The 23,873-nt window shown below is 45.0% G+C and overlaps 1 protein-coding gene across 2 annotated transcripts; it reads left to right on the top strand.

The window, feature by feature from the left end:
* Positions 1-1,272: 1,272 nt before the first annotated feature.
* On the top strand, positions 1,273-23,510 carry si:dkey-225f5.4 (uncharacterized). 2 transcript variants are annotated; one of them, XM_052038774.1, is made up of 10 exons: positions 1,273-1,374; positions 3,768-3,858; positions 6,001-6,121; positions 6,390-6,553; positions 7,703-7,753; positions 8,421-8,569; positions 11,209-11,404; positions 17,759-17,886; positions 20,724-20,898; positions 23,320-23,510. In XM_052038774.1, exons 1-10 carry the CDS (start codon positions 1,355-1,357, stop codon positions 23,389-23,391), a joined length of 1,167 nt encoding a protein of 388 aa, XP_051894734.1. In that variant the 5' UTR covers positions 1,273-1,354; the 3' UTR covers positions 23,392-23,510. The 2 variants fall into 2 exon arrangements, with proteins under 2 accessions (XP_051894734.1, XP_051894735.1); XM_052038775.1 differs by lacking the exon at positions 1,273-1,374 and adding an exon at positions 2,057-2,088 and having other exon boundaries at positions 23,320-23,498.
* The last annotated feature ends 363 nt before the right edge of the window (positions 23,511-23,873 follow it).

Genomic DNA, 23,873 nt, shown 5'->3' with positions numbered 1-23,873 from the left:
TGGGTGCAGACTTGGGCTATATCGAGCTGGAGGCTTGATCACTCAAGACAAATTTCTGAGTACTAAAAGAAGCTGGGGCTAGGGCAGGAAATCGGTGAGCTGGAAGATCAGTTACAATCATATTATGTGCGCACAACATTCAGCTCCACCTCTGCTGGCTATTCCTGCCATCACAGAAGATGGTATATCTTTGTATATGCAGATGAGGTTTGGACAGTTAATTTTAACTGAGTTGGTGTGGGGAAAATTCTTGTTTTGTTAAAGGGAGAAACATAAGTGATATTTTTAAAACAGACTTTTGAGTGTTTCAAATCAAGCCAATGCCTTTCTGGGTTTGAAGATTAGGGAAACAAACATACATTTTGGCTAATATTTGAACTCTGATTACAAAAGCTGATTTTTTTGCAATATGGGGATCTCTGTGTAAGTTACCTGCTGTGGCAACCTACTTTGTTAGTGGTGAAATGCAATGTCTTAAGGGTCCAGGGTGAGGCAAATGCAAACTAGAGGTATGGCACCTCATATCCTGCTTGGGTAGTCTGCAACCCAATGGCATCAACATCGAATTCTCCAATTTCAGGTAATCAGCGTCCCGTTTCCCCTGATCCACTTTCCTCTACACTCAACACCCCCCCACCCCCAGCCTCCCTCAACCTGTTTCTTTCTCCTCCACCCACTCCATCTGCCCATCACACACTGAATGGACCTCTTGTATGATAAGGTGGACTTGACCTCACAATCTACCCGATCATGGTCTTGCACCTTGTCTGCCTGCACTGCACTTTCTCTGCGACTGTAACACTATATTCTACATTCTGTTGTTATTTTTCCCTTGTGCTACCTCGATGTTCTGACGTGATGAAATGATTTGTATGGATGGCACGCAAAACTAAGGTTTTTTTTCCCCACTGTACCTCAGTATATGTGACAATAATAAACCAATTTACCAATACATTCCTCTCTCTTGGTCCCCTCTACCCCCGATTCCCATCTGCCCACCTCACCTCCCCGATTTGGTTCCATGCTACACCTTCCTTTCCCATCAGATTCCATCATCTACCCTTTGTTGCCTCCACCTGCCTATCTCCACCCTTCCCTCATCCATCTGTCTATCACTTGCCAGCTCTCGCCCCATCTCTTCCCCTAACCACTTTATACTGGCCCTCTAACCCCCCTGCACTCTGAGTCCAGATGAAGGGTCTCGACTTCTGCCGACACTTTGTTGTTTTTTTTTGCTCCTTTAAGAGGCTTGCCGGACTTCCCCTTTAAAGTGACATCACCGAGGCATCAGCCAATGGCGGGAGGAGTTTGTCGCGGGCCTGCAGTTTGAACGGCCGAGCGAGCGGCGGGTGAAATGTTGGCGGCGGCGGCGGGGTGAGTGCGGCCTGGGAGGGGAGGACGGACGTCCGCGGGCAGCCCGGGACCCGGACCCGGACCTTGGCGGCTTCTGGTTCCAGTGAGGCGGGTGGAGGATCAGCCGCGGACTGGACGCCCTGCCTGCTGGGTGAACCGCTCCTCCCGGGTCGGGCCTGTCACCAACCTCCACCCCCTCACCCCCGTCCCGTCCCGGGGGCCTGGCTCCCACCTCCTCCTCTACTTAACCCCCCCCCCCCCCGGTCCTGGAGGCACGTCTCCAACCTCCATCCCATTCCCCCCCCCCCCCCCCCCCCAACGGGTCCTGGCGGCCTAGCTCCCACCTTCTTCTCTACTACCACCCCCCCCCCCCCCACAGGTCCTGGGGGCCTGGCTCCCCCCCCCCCTCCCGTCCTGGGGGCCTAGCTCCCAACTACTTTTCTACTGCCCCCCCCCCAGAGGTCCCGGGGGCCTGGCTTCCCCTCCCCACCCCCGCTCCGTCCCGTCCCGTCCCGGGGGCACGTCTCCAACCTCCATCCCACCACCCCACCCACCCCCCACCCCCCACCGGTCCCAGGGGTCTGGCTCTCACCTCCTCCCCCCCCCCCCCCCCCCCAGGTCCGAGGTACCTACTGTCAGAGCAGCCTGTAGAAATAACTGCTGAGCATTTTGTGGATCATACACACTGCAGCCACAATGGTGATGGAGGGAATGAACAATGTCATGTGTAGGGAGGTATGAATTTCACCTTTCCTCTACAGACAGAAAGTGTCCACACTGAGTTCCTGCTGTGGGCTAATGTAGCTCGCGGAGTATTGTAAATGAAATCAGGTCAGAATCATTTTTAGCTCAATTGTGATGTCCCCTGCAGTAGGGATCATACACACTGCAGCCACAATGGTGATGGAGGGAATGAACAATGTCATGTGTAGGGAGGTATGAATTTCACCTTTCCTCTACAGACAGAAAGTGTCCACACTGAGTTCCTGCTGTGGGCTAATGTAGCTCGCGGAGTATTGTAAATGAAATCAGGTCAGAATCATTTTTAGCTCAATTGTGATGTCCCCTGCAGTAGGGACTCTCCCAACAGCACAAAAACAATCCTTTGTCTCTTCATAAACCTCAATGCCTTAAATCACTTCATGGTATACTTTAAGAAAGGCGCTTACTCTAGTAATGTGGGGTAAGTAGTGATAAAATCATGGACAGCAAAGTTCTACAAACAGCAATGAAATAATGACATTGATGTAATGATAGTGATCGAGCAGTAAATATTGTCTTTTGTGCTTCAGAGTAAAGCCATTGGATTGTTTTTATTTCAGAGAGTAGATGGTTCAGTTTAATGTCTCATCTGAAAGAAAGCACTTCCAGTGGTGCAGCAATCCCTCGGTACTGCACAGGAGTTTCAGCCAGAATTTTCTGTGCAACTCATTGCAGTGAACCTTAAACATACAGCTTTCTCATTCAGATGTTTGTGTGTTTGGACATATCACCTTTAACATTATAAATTATCCTAAGTCACTTCACAATTCAGAGAAGAATTATCAGACAAAAGTTTGACAGCCGTGCAAGATATTATGATGTGTGGTCGAAGGGGTGCATTTTGCAGGATCACTTAAAGGAGGAGGCTCGGGGAATGAATTCCAGAGCTTGAAGTCTGAGTGGCTAGTATCTCAAGAGAAAAGCAAAGGGAAGGAGGTCAAAATCTTCATTAATGATCTACATTTCTCAGACTTTTTTTCAAGTAAGTTTTGTTTTTGAAACAGAACTAAAATGTTCACTTCTGTTTAAAATCTGCAGAGAATATGAATCTGAAATTTTTAAAATGCTGGTGAAAATACTCAACAGGACAGATGGCATTGGCAGAGCGAAGAACAGGACCTTTCATAAAAGAGTTAGTGAAAAATTTAAAATGCAGAAAATTTAGGGAGGAGAGGAAAGAACAAAAGGGAAGTTCTATGATACAATGAATGGAAGAATTTAAAGACAGTGATGCAAGGCAAATGGCAATGCTAATAAAACAATATTGGAAGATGGTCTGGAGCAAGTATTAAGGAAAGCAGGTTATATACTTAAATGAGTTTAGAAAGTCAAAATGTCTTAATTGAAAGATGAGATGTGTTTTTTCAGACTTGCGTCAAACTTCATTGGAAGATTGTAAAAAGTGCATAATGTGGCTGAGCTCTACCCCAAGGTGATAACTGGTGATCATTTGGATAATCCAGTAAATAGCTTGAAAGCAAGTACCAGATAGTGGCTGAATTGCCTGTCCTCTGGCTTAGAAAGACTGAAAACTGATCTATAAAGGAGAATTTTGGAATTTGTATTTTACACCACGTACATTTCCAAAGTTGTGCTGTCTTTGATCAGCTGCATTTAACGGATACATTTTGCTAACTTTCTTAAAATTTCAGGCTGCTTAAAGAGGTAGAAGCTGCAAAAAATCTTCCCAAAGAAGAAGAATGTGTAACAGACGAAGGTCCCACTGTCGTTCAGCATGCAATTGTGAGTATTGCGTTAATTGTCCATTCGTATTTCAATTTCAGCCAACCCCAGGTCCAAACATGAGGTTGAAGAGAGTTGATAAGATCTGATGTACCAGGTCAGAAATGGGAATGTCTTTAGATCTGCGGACAGCATTATCTACATATGACAAATGGCTATTCCAGATGTGACTGTCAGTTGGATGACACAGTTGGCCTCTCTGGGCCACAGCAGGGAAAATTAGCTGGATTGTCATCCTCACTGGAAAGAGCACTTAATATCACAGTGCTTACTGCTTCTTTGAGATCCTTCCTGGAATGTGTACCCACAATGCTCCAGCTTACACTGGGTGAGCCCTCATCCTGATGACCACCTTCGTTTGTGGCTGTATCAGTCCATGTGTGGACCCCAGGTATGTGGGCACCAAGTGTCACTACGTGCTGAGGTTCTACCTATCCCTGGTGCTGCAGAAGATAGGCCTGGCCCCTCTACTGTGCAATGCCCCAATCAGCTGGATGTTGCCGTACCACCTGTCCTTTGTTGAAGGGTTCTTCCAAGTAAACACCTTTGACCACAAGTCCATCAGAAAGTGGTCAGCGCGGAATATACTTCAGACACGGCGGGATTCTGTGGGTTTGTTCCCAAAGCAAACGGTCCAAACTATATGGCAGGATGCCTCATCACCAGATCTGACCAACAAGCACAAAGACCTCGCTTGGCTGGCGGTGAGAGGTGCCATCCCAGTCAGAGCTTTCCTCCACAGACGACATATCACCCCCAATGCACTCTGTCCTCGGGACAGCTGCGGTGGGGAACAAACAGTCACCCACGTCTTTGCAGACTGTGGAATTGCTCAGAGGGTGTGGAGATGGATGAGAGGGTCCGTGTCCCGGTTCATCCCCAGCAACTGTGTGACAGAAGACTCTCTGATCTACAGGCTGTTCCCGGGGACACACACCTAGACAGACATCAAGTGCTGCTGGAAGGTCATCAACTCAGTGAAGTACACCCTTTGCTCTGCCCAAAACTTGTTGGTCTTCCAGCACAGCGAGACGTCCATAAGGGAATGCTGCTGACTGGCACGATCCAGGCTGCAGGAGTACGTGCTGAGGGATGCACTGAAGCTCGGTGTAGCCAATGCTAAGTCTCTGTGGGGAATGACCACAGTCTGGGCTCTTTCCGCTACTGCACATGGAGGGGTTGGGTAGGGTGGGGAAGCCCCCCCGAACAATGAAAGGTGTATCACCTCAGGGAGCCACATAAGTGGCAATGGTGCTATGTTTGTGTGTTTTTAATTCTCTCCTTAAGTTTTACACCATGTAACAACCATGAATGTTGCTTTTGTATTTTGCGCTGTGTTCTTCCTTTGTATGTATTTTTTTTATTATGACTTAAGTTTATTTTTGAAATTAAGAAAAAGAGAACTTGTTCCATTGTCCACCAGCGTGAGGAACGTTAACCTGGGCAACAATGAGGAACGCTAACCTGGGCAAGGTGTTGCCTAGCTGCCATGCCTGCATGCAGGAGGAGGAATAACCTTGTTGTTACATCAGGGCAGTGGGGAAGGGAATGGGTGGAGGTTCTTTCAGGAGTGCAAATGCACCCTCTCAGCCAGCAGCCTCATCAACCAAAGGCTGCTCTTTCTGACCCTTACAGATTGTTAAGTGACTTCTGTAAATTTTACTCACTTGGCAGCACTATTACCTCAGAACCACCCCAGGGTTTACCCACTGCATCCCAGAACTGAAAGAAAAATAGAAAATGCTGGAAAGGTTGGGGAGTGAAAGTTGTTGGCCAGTCATCAAAACTAAAAGTTAGCTTTAGGAGTCTTTAAACAAATAAAACTGGCAGGGGAAAGAAATGGGCAACAAACGGTACAAATTGTGGGGCTTCTGATGGGATGGAAGGCAGGGCTGTTGCGATGACAGTGGGAGATGTGACTGGGACAGGGCGAGTGCTGCATTGTCAGTGACAGTTTTTTTTGTTCAGATGAGACAACTCCTCTACCTGTTCTGATGATTTCGATGAAAAGTTACAGATCCATTGGTGTCACTTGAGAAAGGGCCTTTGAGTTTTTACCCCAGTGTGTATGCCAAAATTCCTCACTAATCAACACCTACAAAAAAATAACAATAGTGTGACCCACCATCTCTGGTCTCTTAGGGTTTTCGGAGGAACCAGAAAATGATGTTTCGACAGCTGAAGACGTGTGCTTTGTTGTTAGATCTGGTGAAAAACAGTGATGCCAATGGGATTAAAGAAATCGACCAGCAGCAGGATATCCGTGAGTGTAGGAATTTGGTTGTGTTTGAGTAAATTGTGGGGTTGGGGTTGAAGGGGCAAGGAAACCTGTCTATGGGTGTCTCCCTTTTGGGATAGAAACAGTGGGGTTCTAATGAAGGATTTGGGACTCGCTTCAGCTGCAAGGTACAAGTTGTGTAAATTATTGCAACTGACCCCATGGCAGTGGATGGTATGAGGCTTTCTTGGAGCAGAGGTAGTGCTGAGTTGTCAGCATTAAACCCATTCATGAAGTGATTGCATTTCTTTAGAGCGGAAAGTTAATGAAACAAGACAGAAGTGGAAGAGCTTGAAGTCAGAATGTCGAGTGCAAGAAGAGGAGCTGCAAAACATCTCCACAATCCTACAGAAATTCCAAGCTCTGGAGGCAAAACAGCAGGCTCTGAGGGACGCTGTTCAGTTATATGAAGCAAAGGTAATTGGGTGCCGATCATACAGCAACTGTTGTATTCTTGCCCTTTGCTCATGGCTCACCTTGTTGCCTCCAAATCTGTATTCTGAGTTCAAGTCGTGTTCCGGAGATTGCGGCATAAAATCTAGCCTAACGTTCTTGGTGCAGCACAGAGAGAGTGTCTTATCATCAGAGAGAGAGAGAGCAGGGAGAGGTGCTCCACTGTCAAAGGTGTCATCTTTCTGATAGAAAAGTAAATATCAGGAGGACCTAAAATATTCCACACTACTACTTCAAAGAGATGCCCAGTGCCCTATTTATCTTCCAGCCAACTTAAGTGAAAAAATAAAATCTGGTTAATAATGTGGGAATTTTGCTGCCATCTGTTCTTGCATTACAGCGGTTGCTGCATGTTAAAAAGCATCTTGTTGGCTGTAAGCTGTTTTGACACGTCCTTTGATCATGAGAAGTACAATGTAAATGACTTCCCTTCCCTTGATGGCACCATGGAACGTTGAATTACTTCTCCCTCTGTAATAACTTGCATTTATAAAGTACTTTTAAAATAATAAATCATCCCAGAAAATTCACAGGATAAACAGGAAACAAAATTGGACACTGAGACATTAAGAGAGACTGATTAAAGAGCTAAGTCTAATGGAGTATCTTAAGAGGTGAGATGTTGAAAGAGTGACTTCCAAAGTTTTTGGCTCCAAGCAGCTGAAGGCTCGGCCAGCAGTGGTGGAGCTCAGAGATGAGCAGTGTTGTAATCTGGTGGGCTGATTAGGGCAGGTGGAGATGGAGAGAGAGAGAGAGAGAAGGGTGAGGTTTTGGAGGGATGAGACATTTAAAACCGAGGCTTTGCCAGACTGAGAGCCAGTGTAGGTCCTGGGCACGGGAAGGAACCTTCCTACGGGCAGCTGCTTGGCCATTGGGTCACAGTTTGGAGGCTGTTTGAAACTGGACCTTTGCACCAGAAAGGTTTGAGATTCAAAGTGAGAAAATTTCCACAAGTAAATAATGGAAAAAGACTGTGTTTAGGATTCTGCAGTTACTCAGAGATTGACAAATAATGTTGCCATGCTGAGAAACACCTGCCCAGCTTGGTCTCTGTCTCATGTGCAGCCTCAGGAATACTTTATTAATTCATTTTCATCATCTCTTCTTAAATAGAAACAACAGCTTGAAGAGGTTGTTCAACAGAAGAGGTTACAGCTTCAGGAGGTGAGTCTGCAGAGGTTTGCAACAGTCATATTTGCCAAGTTCCCTGATATGGACTATTTGGGTTATTGTAACATTGCATCAGCTTTGGTGTTTGTTTTATCTGGTGTCCTTCTACAGTTGGCAGGTTTACTTAACTCACTTGCTTTCAAGGATTGAACCTCAAGCCCTGGGTTGTCTGCTCATTAATAGTAACCCCTAGAGAACTATCACCATTGTTCCTCCTCTTAATCTCATTCTCTAAACCATAGTGGAACTTGCCCTAGTCTGTACAGAGTTATAGAGTCATGCTGCACGGAAACAGACCCTTCGGTCCACCAAGTCCATTCCAACCATCAACCACCCGTTTACATTAATCCCGTTCCCATCAACTCCCCCTAGACTCTACCACTGGGCTCCACACTAGCCCATATATAGCAGCCGATTAACCTACCAACCCACACATCATTGGGATGTGGGAAGAAACTGGAGCATCCGGATGAAACCCACATGGTTACAGAGAGAACGTGCAAACTCTACACAGGTAGTACTCGAGGTCAGGATTGATCCTGGGTCTCTGGTGCTGTGAGGTAGCAGCTCTACTCACTGTGCCACGTACAACTGGGGATAAAGCACCTCCAAAATACAGCAGAGAATATATTTAGAGTCCAGTTGTTTACTTGCTGTCTAGGAGCAGAAGCTTGGATTGGCTGAAGAGAAGAGCGTGATTGAGCAAGGCATTGAGGAATGCTCCCTGTCTATAAGCAAGTGCCGTGCCTTGATACAACAGGCACAGAAAGCAGTCCAGCTATTGGCCAGGAAAGGTGGCTTCAGTGACAGGTGAGGAGCACTACATCAGATATTAAATGATTATACATGTAAGAGTTTATTGTACATTAAGTATTGATGAGCCATAGGCAATGGACTCGTTCCCCAACATGGGTTTCGTGGCCACTCACACCATGAAGGCATTTCCTGTAGAGTCACAGTGACTGATCTTTCAAGAGCTGAGCATTAACCAGCCTGTCAGCCACAGAGGCTTTAGGAGAAACTGCTCCACAGAATACAGTGTATTTTCTAAAAAAGAAGTCTCCCAGATCGCAGAAAACATGAGTGACTAAAACTGTTGCAACTTCTGATAAAAAGCAGTAAAGTTTCTCCAGCTGCAGAAGGAGAGTTGCACATTCTTGATCATAGAATCATAAACATTTACAGTACAGTTCTTGTCTGTGCTGGCCAAGGCTAATTTCACATCCCAGCTGTCTGTCCATTCCCTTGTAGTATATAGCACAAAAAGTACTTATTCACAAACTTTTTTAATGTGTCGAGGTTTCTGCTTCCACTGCTCTTTGAGGAAGTGAGTTTCAGGCTGCCTCCACTCTTCAGGTGACAACTCCCCTCTAATCATTACAATTATCTTAAATCGGTGCCCTGTATTCATTGCTTTCTCTGCTAAGCGAAATAAGTCCTTCCCATTCACTCGGCCTCTCATAATTTTCCTTGTTCGCAAGTATACAGTCATGGTTTATCATTCTTCCTTTTTAATTAAATTCTCAAGCCCTGACATCATCCTCGTAAACCATCTCAGTGCTTTCACATGCTTCCTCTAGTGTGGTCACCACAACTGTACACAGTAATGTAGCGGTGGCCTAGCTACCCCTAACAACGCTACTCTTGCATTCCATTCCTCAAACAATAAAGGAAAGTACCTCACATGTAATCTTAATGGTCTTGCTTTCCTGCTCTGCTGCCTCAGTGATCTGTGGCATATATCGCAAAGTCCCTCCGTTTCTCTACACATCACTATCCTACCATTTACTGTGTATTCCTATGCCTTGTTTGACCTCCCCATTTCTTCACTTTGAATGCCATTTGTCATTTCTCAGCTCATCTGATCATTAATCTCTTCCTGTGATCTGCAGATTGTGATCAAGCACTTGGCCAACTCTTGTGCCTTCTGCAACTTTCTTAATCCTGACTATCATTGGTAAAAACCGTGGAAAGCAAGGGACCTAGCTAGCACCGAGCCCCACAGAAACCCACTGCAGGCAACCGTTCCAGTTACTGGAACTTCCACTGATCATCTATTAGCCTGTGAAAATATAAAAAAACAGCAGAAATCTAAAACAAGAACATAAAATGTTGGTAATGTTCAGCAGGTCAGCCACACCTGTGAGAAGACAAACAGACCCAGCGTTTCCGATCAGAACATCCAAACTGAAACATTGACTTTGTTTCTCTTCCCACAGATGTGGCCTGACCTGCTGAGCATTTCCAGATTTTATGCACCAGTCCTGATGCAGTGTTTCAACCCAAAACATTGACAATTCCTTTCCTCCCACAGGTGTTGTTCAACCCATTGAGTTTCTCCAGCAGATTGTTGCAGCCTTTTTTTGCTCCTTGCCACAGACAATTTGATCCCACTTTGCGCAATACATATAATACCAGTCCCAATTACAAGAAATCAAGTAAATAGGAGCTGGAGTTGGCCTCTTGACCCCTCAAGCCTACCCTGCCAATCAATATGATCATGGCTGATCTATCCCTGGCCTCCTCTTCTGTTCCAGTTCCCCATGTATCTACATCTTTGCTGCCCAATGTCCCCTTTTTTAAAAAAAAAACTCCCAATGAACTAGCCTCCAAAACCCTCTAGGACAGAAGATTTCAAAGATTCACCACCCAGTTGTCTCCAGCTGAATTTACCCAGTCATCTCCATTCTGACTGAGATTGGTGACATAAGAGGTGCATTTCTCTTCTTAAGGTTTGAGTAAATGAGGAAGGAGTAAAATTGCTGACATAAGTGAGCTGGATTGTCACTCTTCAACTAATCGAGTTTATTGTCAGATGCACAGGTCCATGTATGCACAGGTGCAATGAGAAACTTACTTGCAGCAGCATCACAGGCACAGAGCATCAGATACACAACATTCTCAAGAAAAACATAAACATAAATTATGTGCAATTTTTACAAGAAACAACACAATTAGAACAAAAAAACAAAGTCCATTGTAGTGCAAAGTGGTCATAGTGTTGCTATACTGAGGTAGTGATTAGGGTTGTGCAGGTTGGTTCAAGAACCAAATGGTTGAAGAGAAGTAGCTGTTCTTGAACCTGGTGGTGTGGGACTTCAGGCTTCTGTACCTCCCGCCCATTGGTAGCTGTGAGAAGATGGCATGGACTGGATGGTGGGGATCTTTGATGATAGATGTCGCCTTCTTTGAAGCAGTGGCTCCTGTAGATACTACCGATGGTGGGGAGGGATATGCCTGTGACGTTTTGGGCTGAGTCCACTACTCTCTGCAGTTCTTTGCATTCCTGTGCATTCGAATTGCTATACCAGACCATGATGCAACCAGTTTGTAACTTGTCAGTTTTGATTAAGATTCTTGACTTCTGCCTACACGTGCTCAGAGCCATTTCACCTTGCAGTAACTATTCCTCTCATGACTAATTCTGTTGTTTGTTTTTTTTAATACAGCATACGTCCTTGCGATTTCCACACACTGTCACAGCTCCACCAGATTATGGAAACCCAGTCAGGTGTGAAAGTCCTGGGGCTCTGTGAAGATCAAGTGACTCTTCAGTTTGATCCCCGTGCGCTGATCCCACTGACCAAACTTGCTCCACTCGTGCTCACAATAACCTGGGCTGACAATGGAACAGCGAAGCTCGAGGTGCCTAGATTACTTCTCTTTTTGGGTATTTGTTGCTGTTAGGTAAAACTGATTTTATGGTGCTGTCTGGCCAGGCAGTTCCAGGATTTAGACCCAGTGCCAATGAATGACCAACAACATATTGACAAGTCAAGGGGAGCCTTTAGGTGGTGCTTCTGATCTTGGCTTTCTAGATATTAGGGATCGCAAGTTTGCAATGGGTATGAGTAACTGAAGACTGCACTGTAGCCACAATGATTGTTTGGAGAGGATTTGATGTATTGGGCAGAGGACTGATTTTTCTTCCACCCCCTCTCTTAACCAGTATTGGGAGTTGATTTTATGTGTGCAGCTTCCCTGTGAGCTCAGCCCATGGGTTTTGTTTCTGTGGAAGGTGGAGACTTGCAGTACAGAAGGAGAACTCAGCCCATATTGCCTGTGCTGTCCTTTTGTAATCTTGACTTTTGTCCTTAACCTTGCAAGTTCCTCAAGCCCAGTTCCCTTCTAAAATTTCACTGAATTAGCTTCCACCAACTTTACAAGAAAAGTATTCTGGACCCCAGTTAGTGAGTGGGAAATGACTCTCCTTGGCCTATTTATAGAGTCAAACAGTTGTATAGCACAGAACTAGACCCTTCAGCCGACCATGTGCATGCTGACCTCTTTGTCCATTTACACTAATCCCATTTCCCTGCACTAGGTCCCTATCTTTCTATGCCTTGCATTTTAAGTGACTGTTTAAATGTCTCTTAACACTATCACCTCCTCAGCGTGTTCCAGATATCAATCACTCTTTGTAGAAAAAGACTTGACCCTCAAATCTCCTTTAAAGCTCTGTCCTCTCACCTAAAACCAATACCCACGAGTTTTTGATAGCTCTAACATGGAAAAAGATTCTGACAGTTTACTGTCTATGTCTCTGATAATTTTATATACTTCTATCAGGTCATTTCTCTTCCTCCTTTGCTCCAGGGAAAACAAGCGCAGCCTATCCAGTCTCTCCTCATACCTAATGTCTTCCAATCCAGGTAATATATTGGTGAATATCCTCTGTACCCTGTCCAGATTAAATTCCATCGGCCAGTGCTCTGCCCAACTTTCCATGATCTACATCTTGCTGTAGCCTTGATCAACCTTCCTCGCGATTCGCAACACCATCAATTTTCATGTCATCCGCAGACTTGCTAATCATACCTCCTACATTCACATCTAAGTCATTGTACGTCAAAAACAATGAGGGTACCAGCACTGATTCCCGCTGTATGCTGGCCAGACTTCCAGTCAGAAAAACATCCTTCCACCACTATTATCTGACCCCTACCTCCAAGCCAATTTTGGATCCAATTAGCCAGTTCACCTTGAATCCTTGACCTTCTGGACCAGCCTACCATGCAGGACCTTGTCAAATGCCTTACTACAGCCCATGTAAACAATGTCTACAGCCCTGCCTTAATCTTCTTGGTTACCTTCACAAAAAATTCAATTAAGTTAGTGAGGTGGGATTTCCCCTGCACAAAGCAACAATGACTGTCCCTGCCTTTCCAAATATACATAAATCCTATCCCTTAGGATTTTCTCCATTAATTTCCCTACAACTGACGTAAGGCTCACTGGCCTGTAGTTATCTGATAATCGTTGCTGACCTTCCTAAATATAGGAACAACATTAGCTACGTCTTCTGGCACCTCACCTATGGCTAATGAAGATGCAAGAATCTCTGCCAGGTCCCCAGCTATCTTCTCTTTTGCTTCTCTTAGTAACCTGGGATAGATCTCATCCGGCCTTAGGGATTTATCAATCCTTATGCATTCCATAACATCTAACACCTCCTGCTCCTTAATGATGACCTGCTACAGATTATCCATATACCCCTTCCTGAAATCACTATCTTCCTTGTCCTTCTCGGGTGAATATAGATACTAACCCATCTGTCAATTAATTAGTTAATCCATTAATCAGCATTAGGAGATTCTCTGGATTTATTTCCATCGCCTAGGCAGGTCACATAAAATGGGACTGGTGTAAACGGATGCTTGATGGTCAATGTAGATTCATGAATTGAAGGGCCTGTTTCTGTGCTACGTAACTCTGACTCGATGGCTTAGGGAAATCTTCTGGTTGTTTCTTGTACCTCTAACTGGCCTGTATTTTTTATAATCTGGTGTTTTGTTGCCTTTCCTAGGAAATGCCAAGGATTTTGGTTGGGTGGTGAGTGTGCCTGGTGTGATACCAGTTGATGGAGTGGATGAAAGAGTGGGTTTTCTCCTCTTGTGGATTGTCTAAATCACACTGAGTGTCGTCCTGTTTTCACGATTGCACACTCCAGATCCAAGAACACAAGAAAATAGGAGCAGGAGTAGGCCGTCAGGCACTTCGAGCCTGCCCTGCCATTTAATGTGATCATAGCTGATCTATGCTAATTTCAACTCCACTTTTGTGTCATTTCTCCCAAACCCCTCTATTTCTTGATCTATCAAATATTTATCTACCATCACTTTAAATACTAATAATAATGCAGCTTCCACCACCTGCTGGGGCGGAGAATTCCAGAGATTCACCAGCCTCTGCAAAGGGAAATTTCTACATACCTTAGTTTTAACCGACCAGCACCTTATCTTGTAGTTAAGATCCCTTGTTCAAGACTGTCCCACTAGTGAAAACATCCCAACATCTACCCCCTCAAGCCTCCTTAGGATCTTGTATGTTTGAATAAGGTCACCCCTCATTCTTGAAAGTCCCAAGGAATACAGGCCCAAACTATTTAGTCTCTCTTGGTAGGACAACCCTCTCATCCCAGGAATTAGCCTGGTGAATCTCCTTTGGACTGTCTCCAGTGTTACTGTGTCTCTTCTTTTTAGGTAAGGGGACCAGAACTGTACACAGTATTCCAGGAGAGGCCTCACCAACACCCTGTACAATTGCAATAAAGCCTCCCTAGTTTTAAACGCCAACTACTTTGTAAGAAAGCCAAAATGCCGTTTGCCTTCTTAATCACTTGTTGTATCTGCCTGCTCACTTTCTGTGATCCCTGCATTAAAACACCTAGATCCCACCTGTACTTCATTCACTTGCAGTCTCTCCTCTTATATAATAATGTCTTTTTCTTACCGATGTGCATGACCTCAGACTTCCCCAGATTAAACTCCATTTGCTAGTCTTTTGCCCACTCATTCACTAGATATATCCCATTGCAGAATCACAGTATTCTTATCAAAGCATGCCCTTCCAACTAGTTTCATATCATTGATAGATTTGGAAACTTTATATACTGTTCCTTCCTCCTGGTCATTAATGTAAATAGAGAACAATTGCCAGTCGAGAACTGATCCCTGCGGTACTCCACTGGTTCTCCTCCCAGTCTGAAAAGAACCTGTTCATTCCAACTCAGTTTTCTGAGAGACACCCAGTTTTCAATCCATTCTAACACACTTCCTCCAATACTGTGGGCTTTTAATTTATGCATTAACCCCTTAAGTGCATCTTGTCAAATGCCTTTTGGACATTTAAATATGCTAAATCCATAGATTCATTTCTATTAACTCTCCCTGTTACATCCTCAAAGAAATTAAGCAAATTTTTCAGACGTGATCTACCTTTCATAAAACCATGTTGATTAGACTTCAGCTTTGTTTTCCTAAATGATTTGCTATTTCCTTTCTGATTATTGACTCTAGCATCTTGTTGATAAAGCTATTAAACTAACTGCCTGTAGTCCCCTGCCTTGTAGCTTTCTCCATTTTTGAACAAGGGAGTCACACTGGATGTTTTCCAATCTTCTGGTACCTCCAGAAGTTTAACAATTTATGAAAGAATTTCAATCAATGGGTCCACTACCTCTGCAGCCACTTCCTATAAAACCCTAGCGTGCAAGCTATCAGGTCCTGGTGACTTGACTGCCTTTAGCCCCCTAAGTTTCTCCAATACTTTATGCCCTGTAATTGAGATTTTTGTGAGTTCTCCCATGTTCTTTGAAATTAGCCTGTCTGATATCGTAGGGATATTAGCAATGTCTTCCATGGCAAAGAATGATGCAAAAAAATTATTCAGTATATATCTGTTATTTCTTTGTTTGCTATTATTAATTCTCCTGCCTCTTTCTCTAGAGGCCCCACGTTTACTTTAGCCGCCATCTTCCTATTTATATATCCATAGAAACTTTTATAGTTTGCTTTCATGCTACGTACAAGTTTTTTCTCAAAACCCAGTCATTGCCAGTATCCAGAGAGTGAGAGGAGGAAACAAGATCCCTATAAACAAGATGGCCAGCAGGTACCCACAGCCCTGATTTTTGTTTTGGTGGAGGTAGGGGGAATCTGTAATGTGGGATATCTAGCAATGTTGCCAAGTATTGTGTCATAGAGTCACACTGCATTGAAATAGGCCCTTTGGCCCAACTTGTCCATGCCAAATTTGTTGCTCAGTGAGCTAGTCCCATCTGCTCATGTTTGGCCCATAGCCCTCTTAAACTTCTCCTATCCATGTACTTATCTAGATGGTTTTTAAATGTTGCTAATGTGCCCACCTCAACCACTATTTCTGGCAGCTCGTTCCAAATACGCACCACCTTTTGTGTGAAGAGGCTTCCCCTGATGTCCCTTTTAAATCTCTCACTGCTGATCTTAAACCTCTGCCCTCTTGTTTTTAACACCCCCTCCCTGGGAAAAGGACTATGTGCTTTCACCCTGTCTATCCCCTCATGATCTTGTATACTCAATCAGGTCACCCCTCAAACTCCTACATTCCTGGGAATAAAGTCCTAGTCTATGCAACCTCTCCTTGTAAGTCAGGCCCCCAAGTCCAGGCAGCATCCTGGTAAATCTTTTCTGCACTCTTTCTAGTTTAATATCATCTTTCCTATAACAGAGTGACCAAAACCGCAGGACCAAGTGTTGTGGATCTACAAAGAAACTGAAACTGAAGCAAAGCAAAACAAATTTTCAGAAAAGCAGGACTTTTCATTTGGAGTTTTCAAAGTACCACAAGGAATCAAAGTGGTTAGTGCAGGCACTCCCTGAAGGTTTTGCAGTGCAGGAGACAGGTCTATAAATATTTGCAAGAGAGGTGGAAGGTAGAAAGATTTTGTTTAAATGGGTGACAAACTCTCAGAGAGAGAGTTGAATCTCTGGAATTCGCTACCCTGGAGGGTGGTAGAGACTAAATCATTGTGGGTATTTAAAGAGGAAGTAGATAGACTTAGATCAGGAAATTGAGGGCTGTAGGAACTGGTACACGAGGAGATGAGGCCTGGGGCAGATCAGCCATCATCATATTGAATGGCAGGGTAGGTGTGATGGGCTCAGTGGCTGCTACTATTTTCTTATGTTTTCAACTATTACTGAATAAGTTAGCTGGAAGGTCGCTGAATTGGACAGATGCATGGTTTCTATCTCCCATTTCTGCCTCCTGCCTTACACATGTAGAACATAGAACAGTACAGCACAATACAGGCCCTTCGGCCCACCATGTTGTGCCAACCTTTAAACCTCGCCTAAGACTATCTAACCCCTTCCTCCCACATATCCCACATAAAATAAATTCTTCTATATGCTTATCTAGCAATCTCTTGAATTTGACCAATGGACCTGCCTCCACCACCACCCCAGGCAGCGCATTCCATGCCCCAACCACTCTCTGGGTAAAAAACCTTCCTCTGATATCTCCCTTGAACTTACCACCCATTACTTTAAATCCATGCCCTCTTGTACTGAGCATTGGTGCCCTGCGAAAGAGGCGCTGGCTGTCCACTCTATCTATTCCTCTTAATATTTTGTACACCTCTATCATGTCTCCCCTCATCCTCCTCTTCTCCAAAGAGTAAAGCCCTAGCTCCCTTAGTCTCTCCTCATAATGCATATTCTCTAAACCAGGCAGCATCCTGGTAAATCTCCTCTGCACCCTTTCCAACGCTTCCACATCCTTTCTGTAATGAGGCGACCAGAACTGGACACAGTTCTCTAAGTGTGGTCTAACTAGAGTTTTGTAGAGCTGCATCATTACCTCGCGGCTCTTAAACTCGGTCCCACTACTTATGAATGCTAACATCCCATTAGCTTTCTTAACTACCCTATCCATCTGTGAGGCAACTTTCAGGGATCTGTGGATATGGACCCCCAGATCCCTCTGCTCCTCCACACTACCCAGAATTTACATTCCCTTTTGCTTGCTCTGTCATTGGAAAGGAGTCTGAAGCGTGTCAAGTTTCTTTTATTCCATTCTGAACCCAAGCTCCAATAACGTCAAACCTCCTGGTGTGTGTCGACAGTGAGTCATTGGGGTAATCATCTGAACAGATCATCACAAACTTACTTCAGCAGGTTCATGGGCTGCTTTTTAGGGCAACATTTTTATCAACATCTCTTCAATCCTCCTCCCTAGACGAACTGTGCCTTCCTTGACCTGTCTGAAATGGAGTCAGCTGATCTGCCCAACGTTACAGCTGAAACCTGGAAACGTTACATGAGCCAGGCTGAACTATGGGGGGAAATCCAGTACCTACAGAACAGGTGAGTTTGCATCCTTTATTACAAAATCTACATAAATGTCTCACAGCGAAGTTCTTGGATTGAGTTATCCAGTTAGTTCCCCTAACACTAGCCTCTTTCCCTTTAGCCTTGCATGTCCTTCAATTTGTTTTTGATTCAGGTTGTATCCATTGTCAAAGTCAAGTTTATTGTCATCTGCACAAGTACATATGTGCACAGCTGCAATGAAAAACTTACTTGCAGCAGCATCACGGGCACATAGCATCAGATATGCAGCATTGACACGAAAACCATAAATTTTACACAATCTTTACGAGAAAGAACACAATTAGAACAAAAAAAAAGAAGTCCTTTGTAGTGCAAAGTGGTCAAAATGTTGCTATACTGAGGTAGTGATTAGGGTTGTGCCGGTTGGTTCAGGAACCAAATGGTTGAAGGGAAGTAGCTGTTCTTGAACCTGGTGGTGTGGGACTTCAGGCTTCTGTACCTCCTGTCCGATGGCAGCTGTGAGAAGATGGCATGGCCTGGATGGTGGGGATCTTTGATGATAGATGATGTTTTTTTTGAGGCAGCGCCTCCTGTAGATACTACCAATGGTGGGGAGGGATGTGCCTGTGCTGAATTGGGCTGAGTCCACTACTCTGCCCTTTCATCACCCTTTCAGGCAGTGCATTTCCTTGTGACTACTACCCACTTTCTTCTGCCTTGCCCTTTCACAGCCAATTCTTAGGAATCCTTGAACGTTTAGCTACCTTTTAGGTGGAAATTTGTTGGAGTGGCCCTGGAGTTCTAGAGTCCAGTCAAGATCACTTTCCCAACCAACAAGGAATTTGATGAGGAAAAATTTGACCAGTCCATGCAGCCTGCTGCTTCCCTCATCCAACATCAACATTAAGTAGCTCTTTGTTAATGGTTGGAGGATTTACAGCCTGGCTTTTTCTTCACTCAAAGCAAAACTGAGTGATCCAAACAACAGAAAGAAAATTCCCGGAGTTTGTGTATAAACCAGGGAATCCGATTCCCCCTCTAAGTGAATGAACTTGCAATTATTCCTATCCTTCCATCATCTCAGTGTCATGAAACTACGTAGAACGAATGAAGTGCTTTGACTCGCTGGATCGTACAGAATACAGCATCCAATTTGTGCACAGCAAGCTCCCACCAGTCTGACGACCAGTTAATGATGTTGGCTGAGGAATAAGTATTGGTCAGAAGATTAAGGTGTTTCAACAGTCTAACACACCAGAAGTAGAGTGAATTTACATCCATTTCAACCCCACAGCGACCTCGACGGCACCTTTTCCCACCCTGCGTCCTGGAAGGACTCCGTTCTATTCCCCCAGTTTCTCTGGCTCTGTTGCATTTGTTCTGATGACAACACTTCCACATCAGTGTTTCCATGACTGTGCCTTCCCTTCCACCATAGTGCCCAACTATGCCCATTCCATTTCCGCACTGTTTTCAACTCCTCTCCTCCAGTCAAGAGCAGGAATGGGTTCCAGTGTCCAAGCCTTCTTCCCCACCAGCCTCCATGTTCAAAGCGATGACATCATCAGACACATCCTCACTTCCCCCTCCACCCCCCACCCCCCCCCCAACCTTTCGGCATTCCATAGGAACCTTTTGCTCCACTACTCCCTGGTTCACCGGTCTATCTTCTCCACCACCCACCTCCCTTTTCATGGCATCTTCCCATACAACTGCAAGAGAGGCAACACCTCTCCTTTACTCCTTCCCTTCCCACCATCAGGGACTCAGACACTCCTTCCAGATGAAGCAGAGATTCACTTGTCTTTTTTCCAATTTGGTGTACTCCATGGGGCACTCATGATATAGTTTGCTCTGCATTGGGGAAATCAATCACAGATTAGGCGACCACTTTGCAGAACACTATTCATTCAGCAGAGGTGACTGTTCCAGTTGCGTGTTATCCCATTCCCACTCTGACCCCTTTGTTTTTGGCCTGTTCCGCCTAAGCACACTACAATCCTTGAGACTTCACATTGAACTCAACAATTTCACATAATTAGCCTTTCCGGTTTGTGCTAGAACTGACTAGTTCTGATGAAGGGTCATCAACCTGTAATGTTAATTCAGTTTTGACACTTCCTGATTTACTAGATATTTCCACTATTTCCTGCTGTTTCATATTTCCAGTGACTTTTCTCTCTGTATCTCATGGTTCCAACATTGTTAGTTTCTCTCTCCTCCTTTCCTTCTATTTACAGCCCTTCCAGGCACATTAGTTGCCATTTGCCAGCCTTCTCAGCCAATGCCAAACTGTCTCGCCCATTTTATCTTGGTCTCTACCTTATCGCAGACATTCCCTTTGTTGTCTCCACCCCTCTGTCTTCTCTGGTTCTGACAGTCATCCAGCATAGGAACAGGCCCTTCAGCCCATCTTGGTCCATACCAACCAAGATGTCCATCCAAGCTGATAAAATGTCTTTGATCTGAAACATTAGCTGCTCACCCACAGATGCTGCCTGACCTGCTGAGTAATTCTGGCAATTTCTGGTTTTAAATCGGGAGTAGAAACTAGTGTTTCTGTTTACCCTCTCCCCAGGTTTGAGGACTTGTGGCTTTCTTGGACATTCAGGGAAAAGGAGTGGGTTTTGGAAGAAGATGGGGTATTGGATAGCTCCAGAGGCCAGTCTACAAACAAGGGGCTGAAGGGCAGCCACTCTGGAATAGACTGAACCAGGGTGGTCTTTTCCTAAAGACCTTTCATCAAATTCAGGTAGTCCCCTGGACCTACTGGGATGGAGCAGATTTCTATTTTTGTTTTGGTACAGGACCTTGGAATATTTTTATTCTAATTGCTATATTTAAGGGAGACTTTGCTGTCTTGCTTCAAGGTACGCTATTGATTGGCTGGAAAATGAACGAAAGCTGAGGTTTTTACATTCGATTGCTGGCAGCTCCTCAAACGTTGTTTACACCTTGTACATCGAGCACGGTTACCCAGGCGACGGCGAGGTCAAGCTCAGCTCCATCCAAGAGAACAATAGGCTTATTGATATAGTAACTAAGGTGAGGACACAGTTCTGCACTGTTTAACTTCTGTTCAATAAACAAATTACTGGAAGAACTCAGTGGGTCAAGCAGCATCTGTGAAGGCAAAGAGATGGTTGACGTTTCAGATCGAGACCCTACACCAGTCCTGATGCAGGGTCGAGACCCGAAATGTCAATCATCCTTCTGCCTCCACAGATGCTGCTTGACCCACTGAGTTCGTCCAGCCGTTTGTGTTTTGCCCCAGATTCCAGCATCTGCGGTCTCTTGTGTCTCCCAACTTCTGTTCAATGCTTCCTTAAAGACATATCCTTATATCCGACCCCCTTGCACAGTATCCACTCTGCTGGAAGCTCCAGTTCCACCTTCCATAACAGCTCTCCTCTTTCCTGCAAGGAAATCCTAATGCTCCAGCCTTGGACTGTACACTGGGCTTGTCTTTCCTGGGAATTAGTGTGGCTGCATTTGAGGGAGCTCACAGGACACAAGTGATTGATCACAGAGCTTCAGTCATTAGACTACGGTAGTGTTGACCAGTGCCCCCTTGTGCAAGTGTAGAATTTTTGTAAGATTTTAAAGTATTAGCTTAATGATCTGGATTACATCATTTCCAGTGGCTGTTTTCAATTACAGTATGTGTTTAAAATTACTGGACTTGTTTCCCTGTGTTGTCTTCACCTGCAGTGTGGGTCCCAGAGATACAGGGAGCCAAAAGGCCTTCCCCTTCCTCATGCTTATCAGCTCCTGTTCAACAGATTAAATCCATGTTCTTCATTCACTCTTACCTCAATCTTTCCCGGACTCTTTCCCTACCCCCACCACCACTCCCTTACTCTCTCCCCCCATTCCCCCTCTCTGTACCCCACCACCCCAAAGTACTCTCTCCCCCACTTCCTTCCACCTCCCCCCATTTCCTCTCTCCCCATTACCCTTCATTCGTCCAGTGAGTGAGTGTTAGAGCCCCATGCACCTGCTGCTCCATTCTTGTTGGATGGATGGTGCCAATCAAGTTTCGGGCAGCTCTGCTCCTGTTGTCAGCAAAACAGTGGGTGAAAGTCACCTCTTCATCTGTGATGCGTTCACTGATCCAGTTCAGTGGGATATTTGGGTTAGAGGGAGTTCCAACCGGGGAAAGGATTTAAAGTATAAAGTGCAAGAGTGTGGGTGGAATTACGTAGAACAGGAACAGGGCCTTGGGCAACTGTGTTTGCACCAACCATGATGCCAATCCAAACCTGCATGTGGTCCATATCCCTCCATTCCCTGCCTGTTCATGTGCCTGTCTAATTGCCTCTTAAATGTCACTATCATATCTGCTTCTGCCATCTCTCCTGGCAGTGTGTTCCAGGCAACCACCATTCTCTGTGATTTTTTTAAATCTCCTTTAAACTTTCCCCCTCTCACCTTAAAGCTATGCCCTCTACTATTTGACCTTTCCACCCCAGATAAAAGATTCCGACTGTCTACCCTATCTATGCCTCTTATAATTTTACATAATTCTACCAGGTTGCCCCTCGGCCTCCGATGCTCCAGAGAAAACAATCCATTTGTCCAACCTCCCCTCGTAGCTCCTACAATCCAGGCAACAACCTGGTGAACTTTTTCTGCACCCTCTCCAAAGCCTCCACATCCTTCCTGTAACGTGGCGACCAGAACTGCACACAAGTGCTCCAAATGTGGCCTGACCAAAGTTTTACACAGCTGCAACGTGACTTCCTGAGTTTTATACTCGATGCCCTGACTGATGAAGGCAAGTATATGTGGTACGCCTTTCCCACTTGAAGAGAGCTCTGGATTTGCACCCCAAGATCCTCTGTACATCGATGCTCCAAAGGGTCCTAGAGTTTACTCTATATTTTCTTTTGCATTTGACCTCCCAAAATGCATCACTTTACACTTGTCCTGATGAAACTCCTTCTGCCATTTCTCCACCCAAATTTCCAACTGATCTGTATCCTGTTGAGTATCCTTTGACAACTTCCCTCGCTATCCACAGCTCCACCAACTTTCATGTCATGGTTCAGTTGGTTTTACATGGAGAATGGTCTTGTGGCACCGGCAATGTCACACTCCACAATACACTAGGTGTCTGAGAGAGAGGAGACATGGTGTGCAGTGGGAGGTGGTCTGTCAAAGAAGGGCTGGGATGAACAGGCAGACAGATGCAGGACGGGTGGGCAACTATTTTGCACTCACCTCTAAAATATCAACAACTTAAACTTGAATAAAAAAACACAATGATGCTGGAGGAACTCAGCAGACCAGGCAGTATCCGTGGAGAAAGCAGGTGGTCATCATTTCGGGTCAGGACCCTTCCTCAGTATCATCATGTTTTTCATCTAGATTCCAGCATCTGCAGTCCTTTGTTTCTCTACTTACTTAAACTTGTTATTTTTCTCTAGTAATGTTGAGCTTACATTATTTGTGCTTCCTCCCCAGCCTCCACAAGACAAACCATTGCTCTCTGACTGGTTGGAGTATCTCAACAACTTGGAGTGTCAGCAAGGATAGAGGGCCTTTTCCTTTTATGTGTACATATGGACTTGCAGTAAGCTGCAGAAAATGACATTTTCTCTCTCTCTCTCGCTCTGTCTCTTGCTCTGATTAAAAAGTTTGTTATGGTCTGCAGTGAATTGTTGATTGTTCTCGAGTGTTTTTAAAAAATTATAATCTGGGACATTCTGGAGATGTGTGAATCGAGAGCAGACCTGGGCTAAGAGTCACTGGTGTAGAATTGGGGCAAGCGGGTTCAAGGGAGGCACAGAGGGTAACACATGGGTGCCTTAGAACACCAGAAGTTGGTATAATCAAGTCTGGCCACTGGACATTTTAACAAGGTGCTAGGTCTTGTCCTGAGGAGACTGTGTAGAGTCTGATTTCCTGACATCTTGTGGTCAATGAGTCTGCACAGGATAAGAAAATCACCTGCAACATTTGGCCTGGATTTTGCTGAGTGAAACTCGCCAATCACACTTCCCACTCATCAGACTGGT

This window comes from Pristis pectinata, chromosome 25 (assembly GCF_009764475.1).
Source record: "Pristis pectinata isolate sPriPec2 chromosome 25, sPriPec2.1.pri, whole genome shotgun sequence".
Classification (NCBI taxonomy): Eukaryota; Metazoa; Chordata; class Chondrichthyes; order Rhinopristiformes; family Pristidae; genus Pristis; species Pristis pectinata.
This window is presented reverse-complemented; position numbering and strand designations above follow the sequence as displayed.

Excerpts from the sequence above, each read along its gene's own strand:
- si:dkey-225f5.4 (XM_052038774.1), top strand. The coding sequence starts at position 1,355 with ATGTTGGCGGCGGCGGCGGG. Across the intron at positions 6,122-6,389 it reads CGACCAGCAGCAGGATATCC|AGCGGAAAGTTAATGAAACA; the intron begins GTGAGTGTAGGA and ends GCATTTCTTTAG. Across the intron at positions 20,899-23,319 it reads TTATTGATATAGTAACTAAG|CCTCCACAAGACAAACCATT; the intron begins GTGAGGACACAG and ends CTTCCTCCCCAG.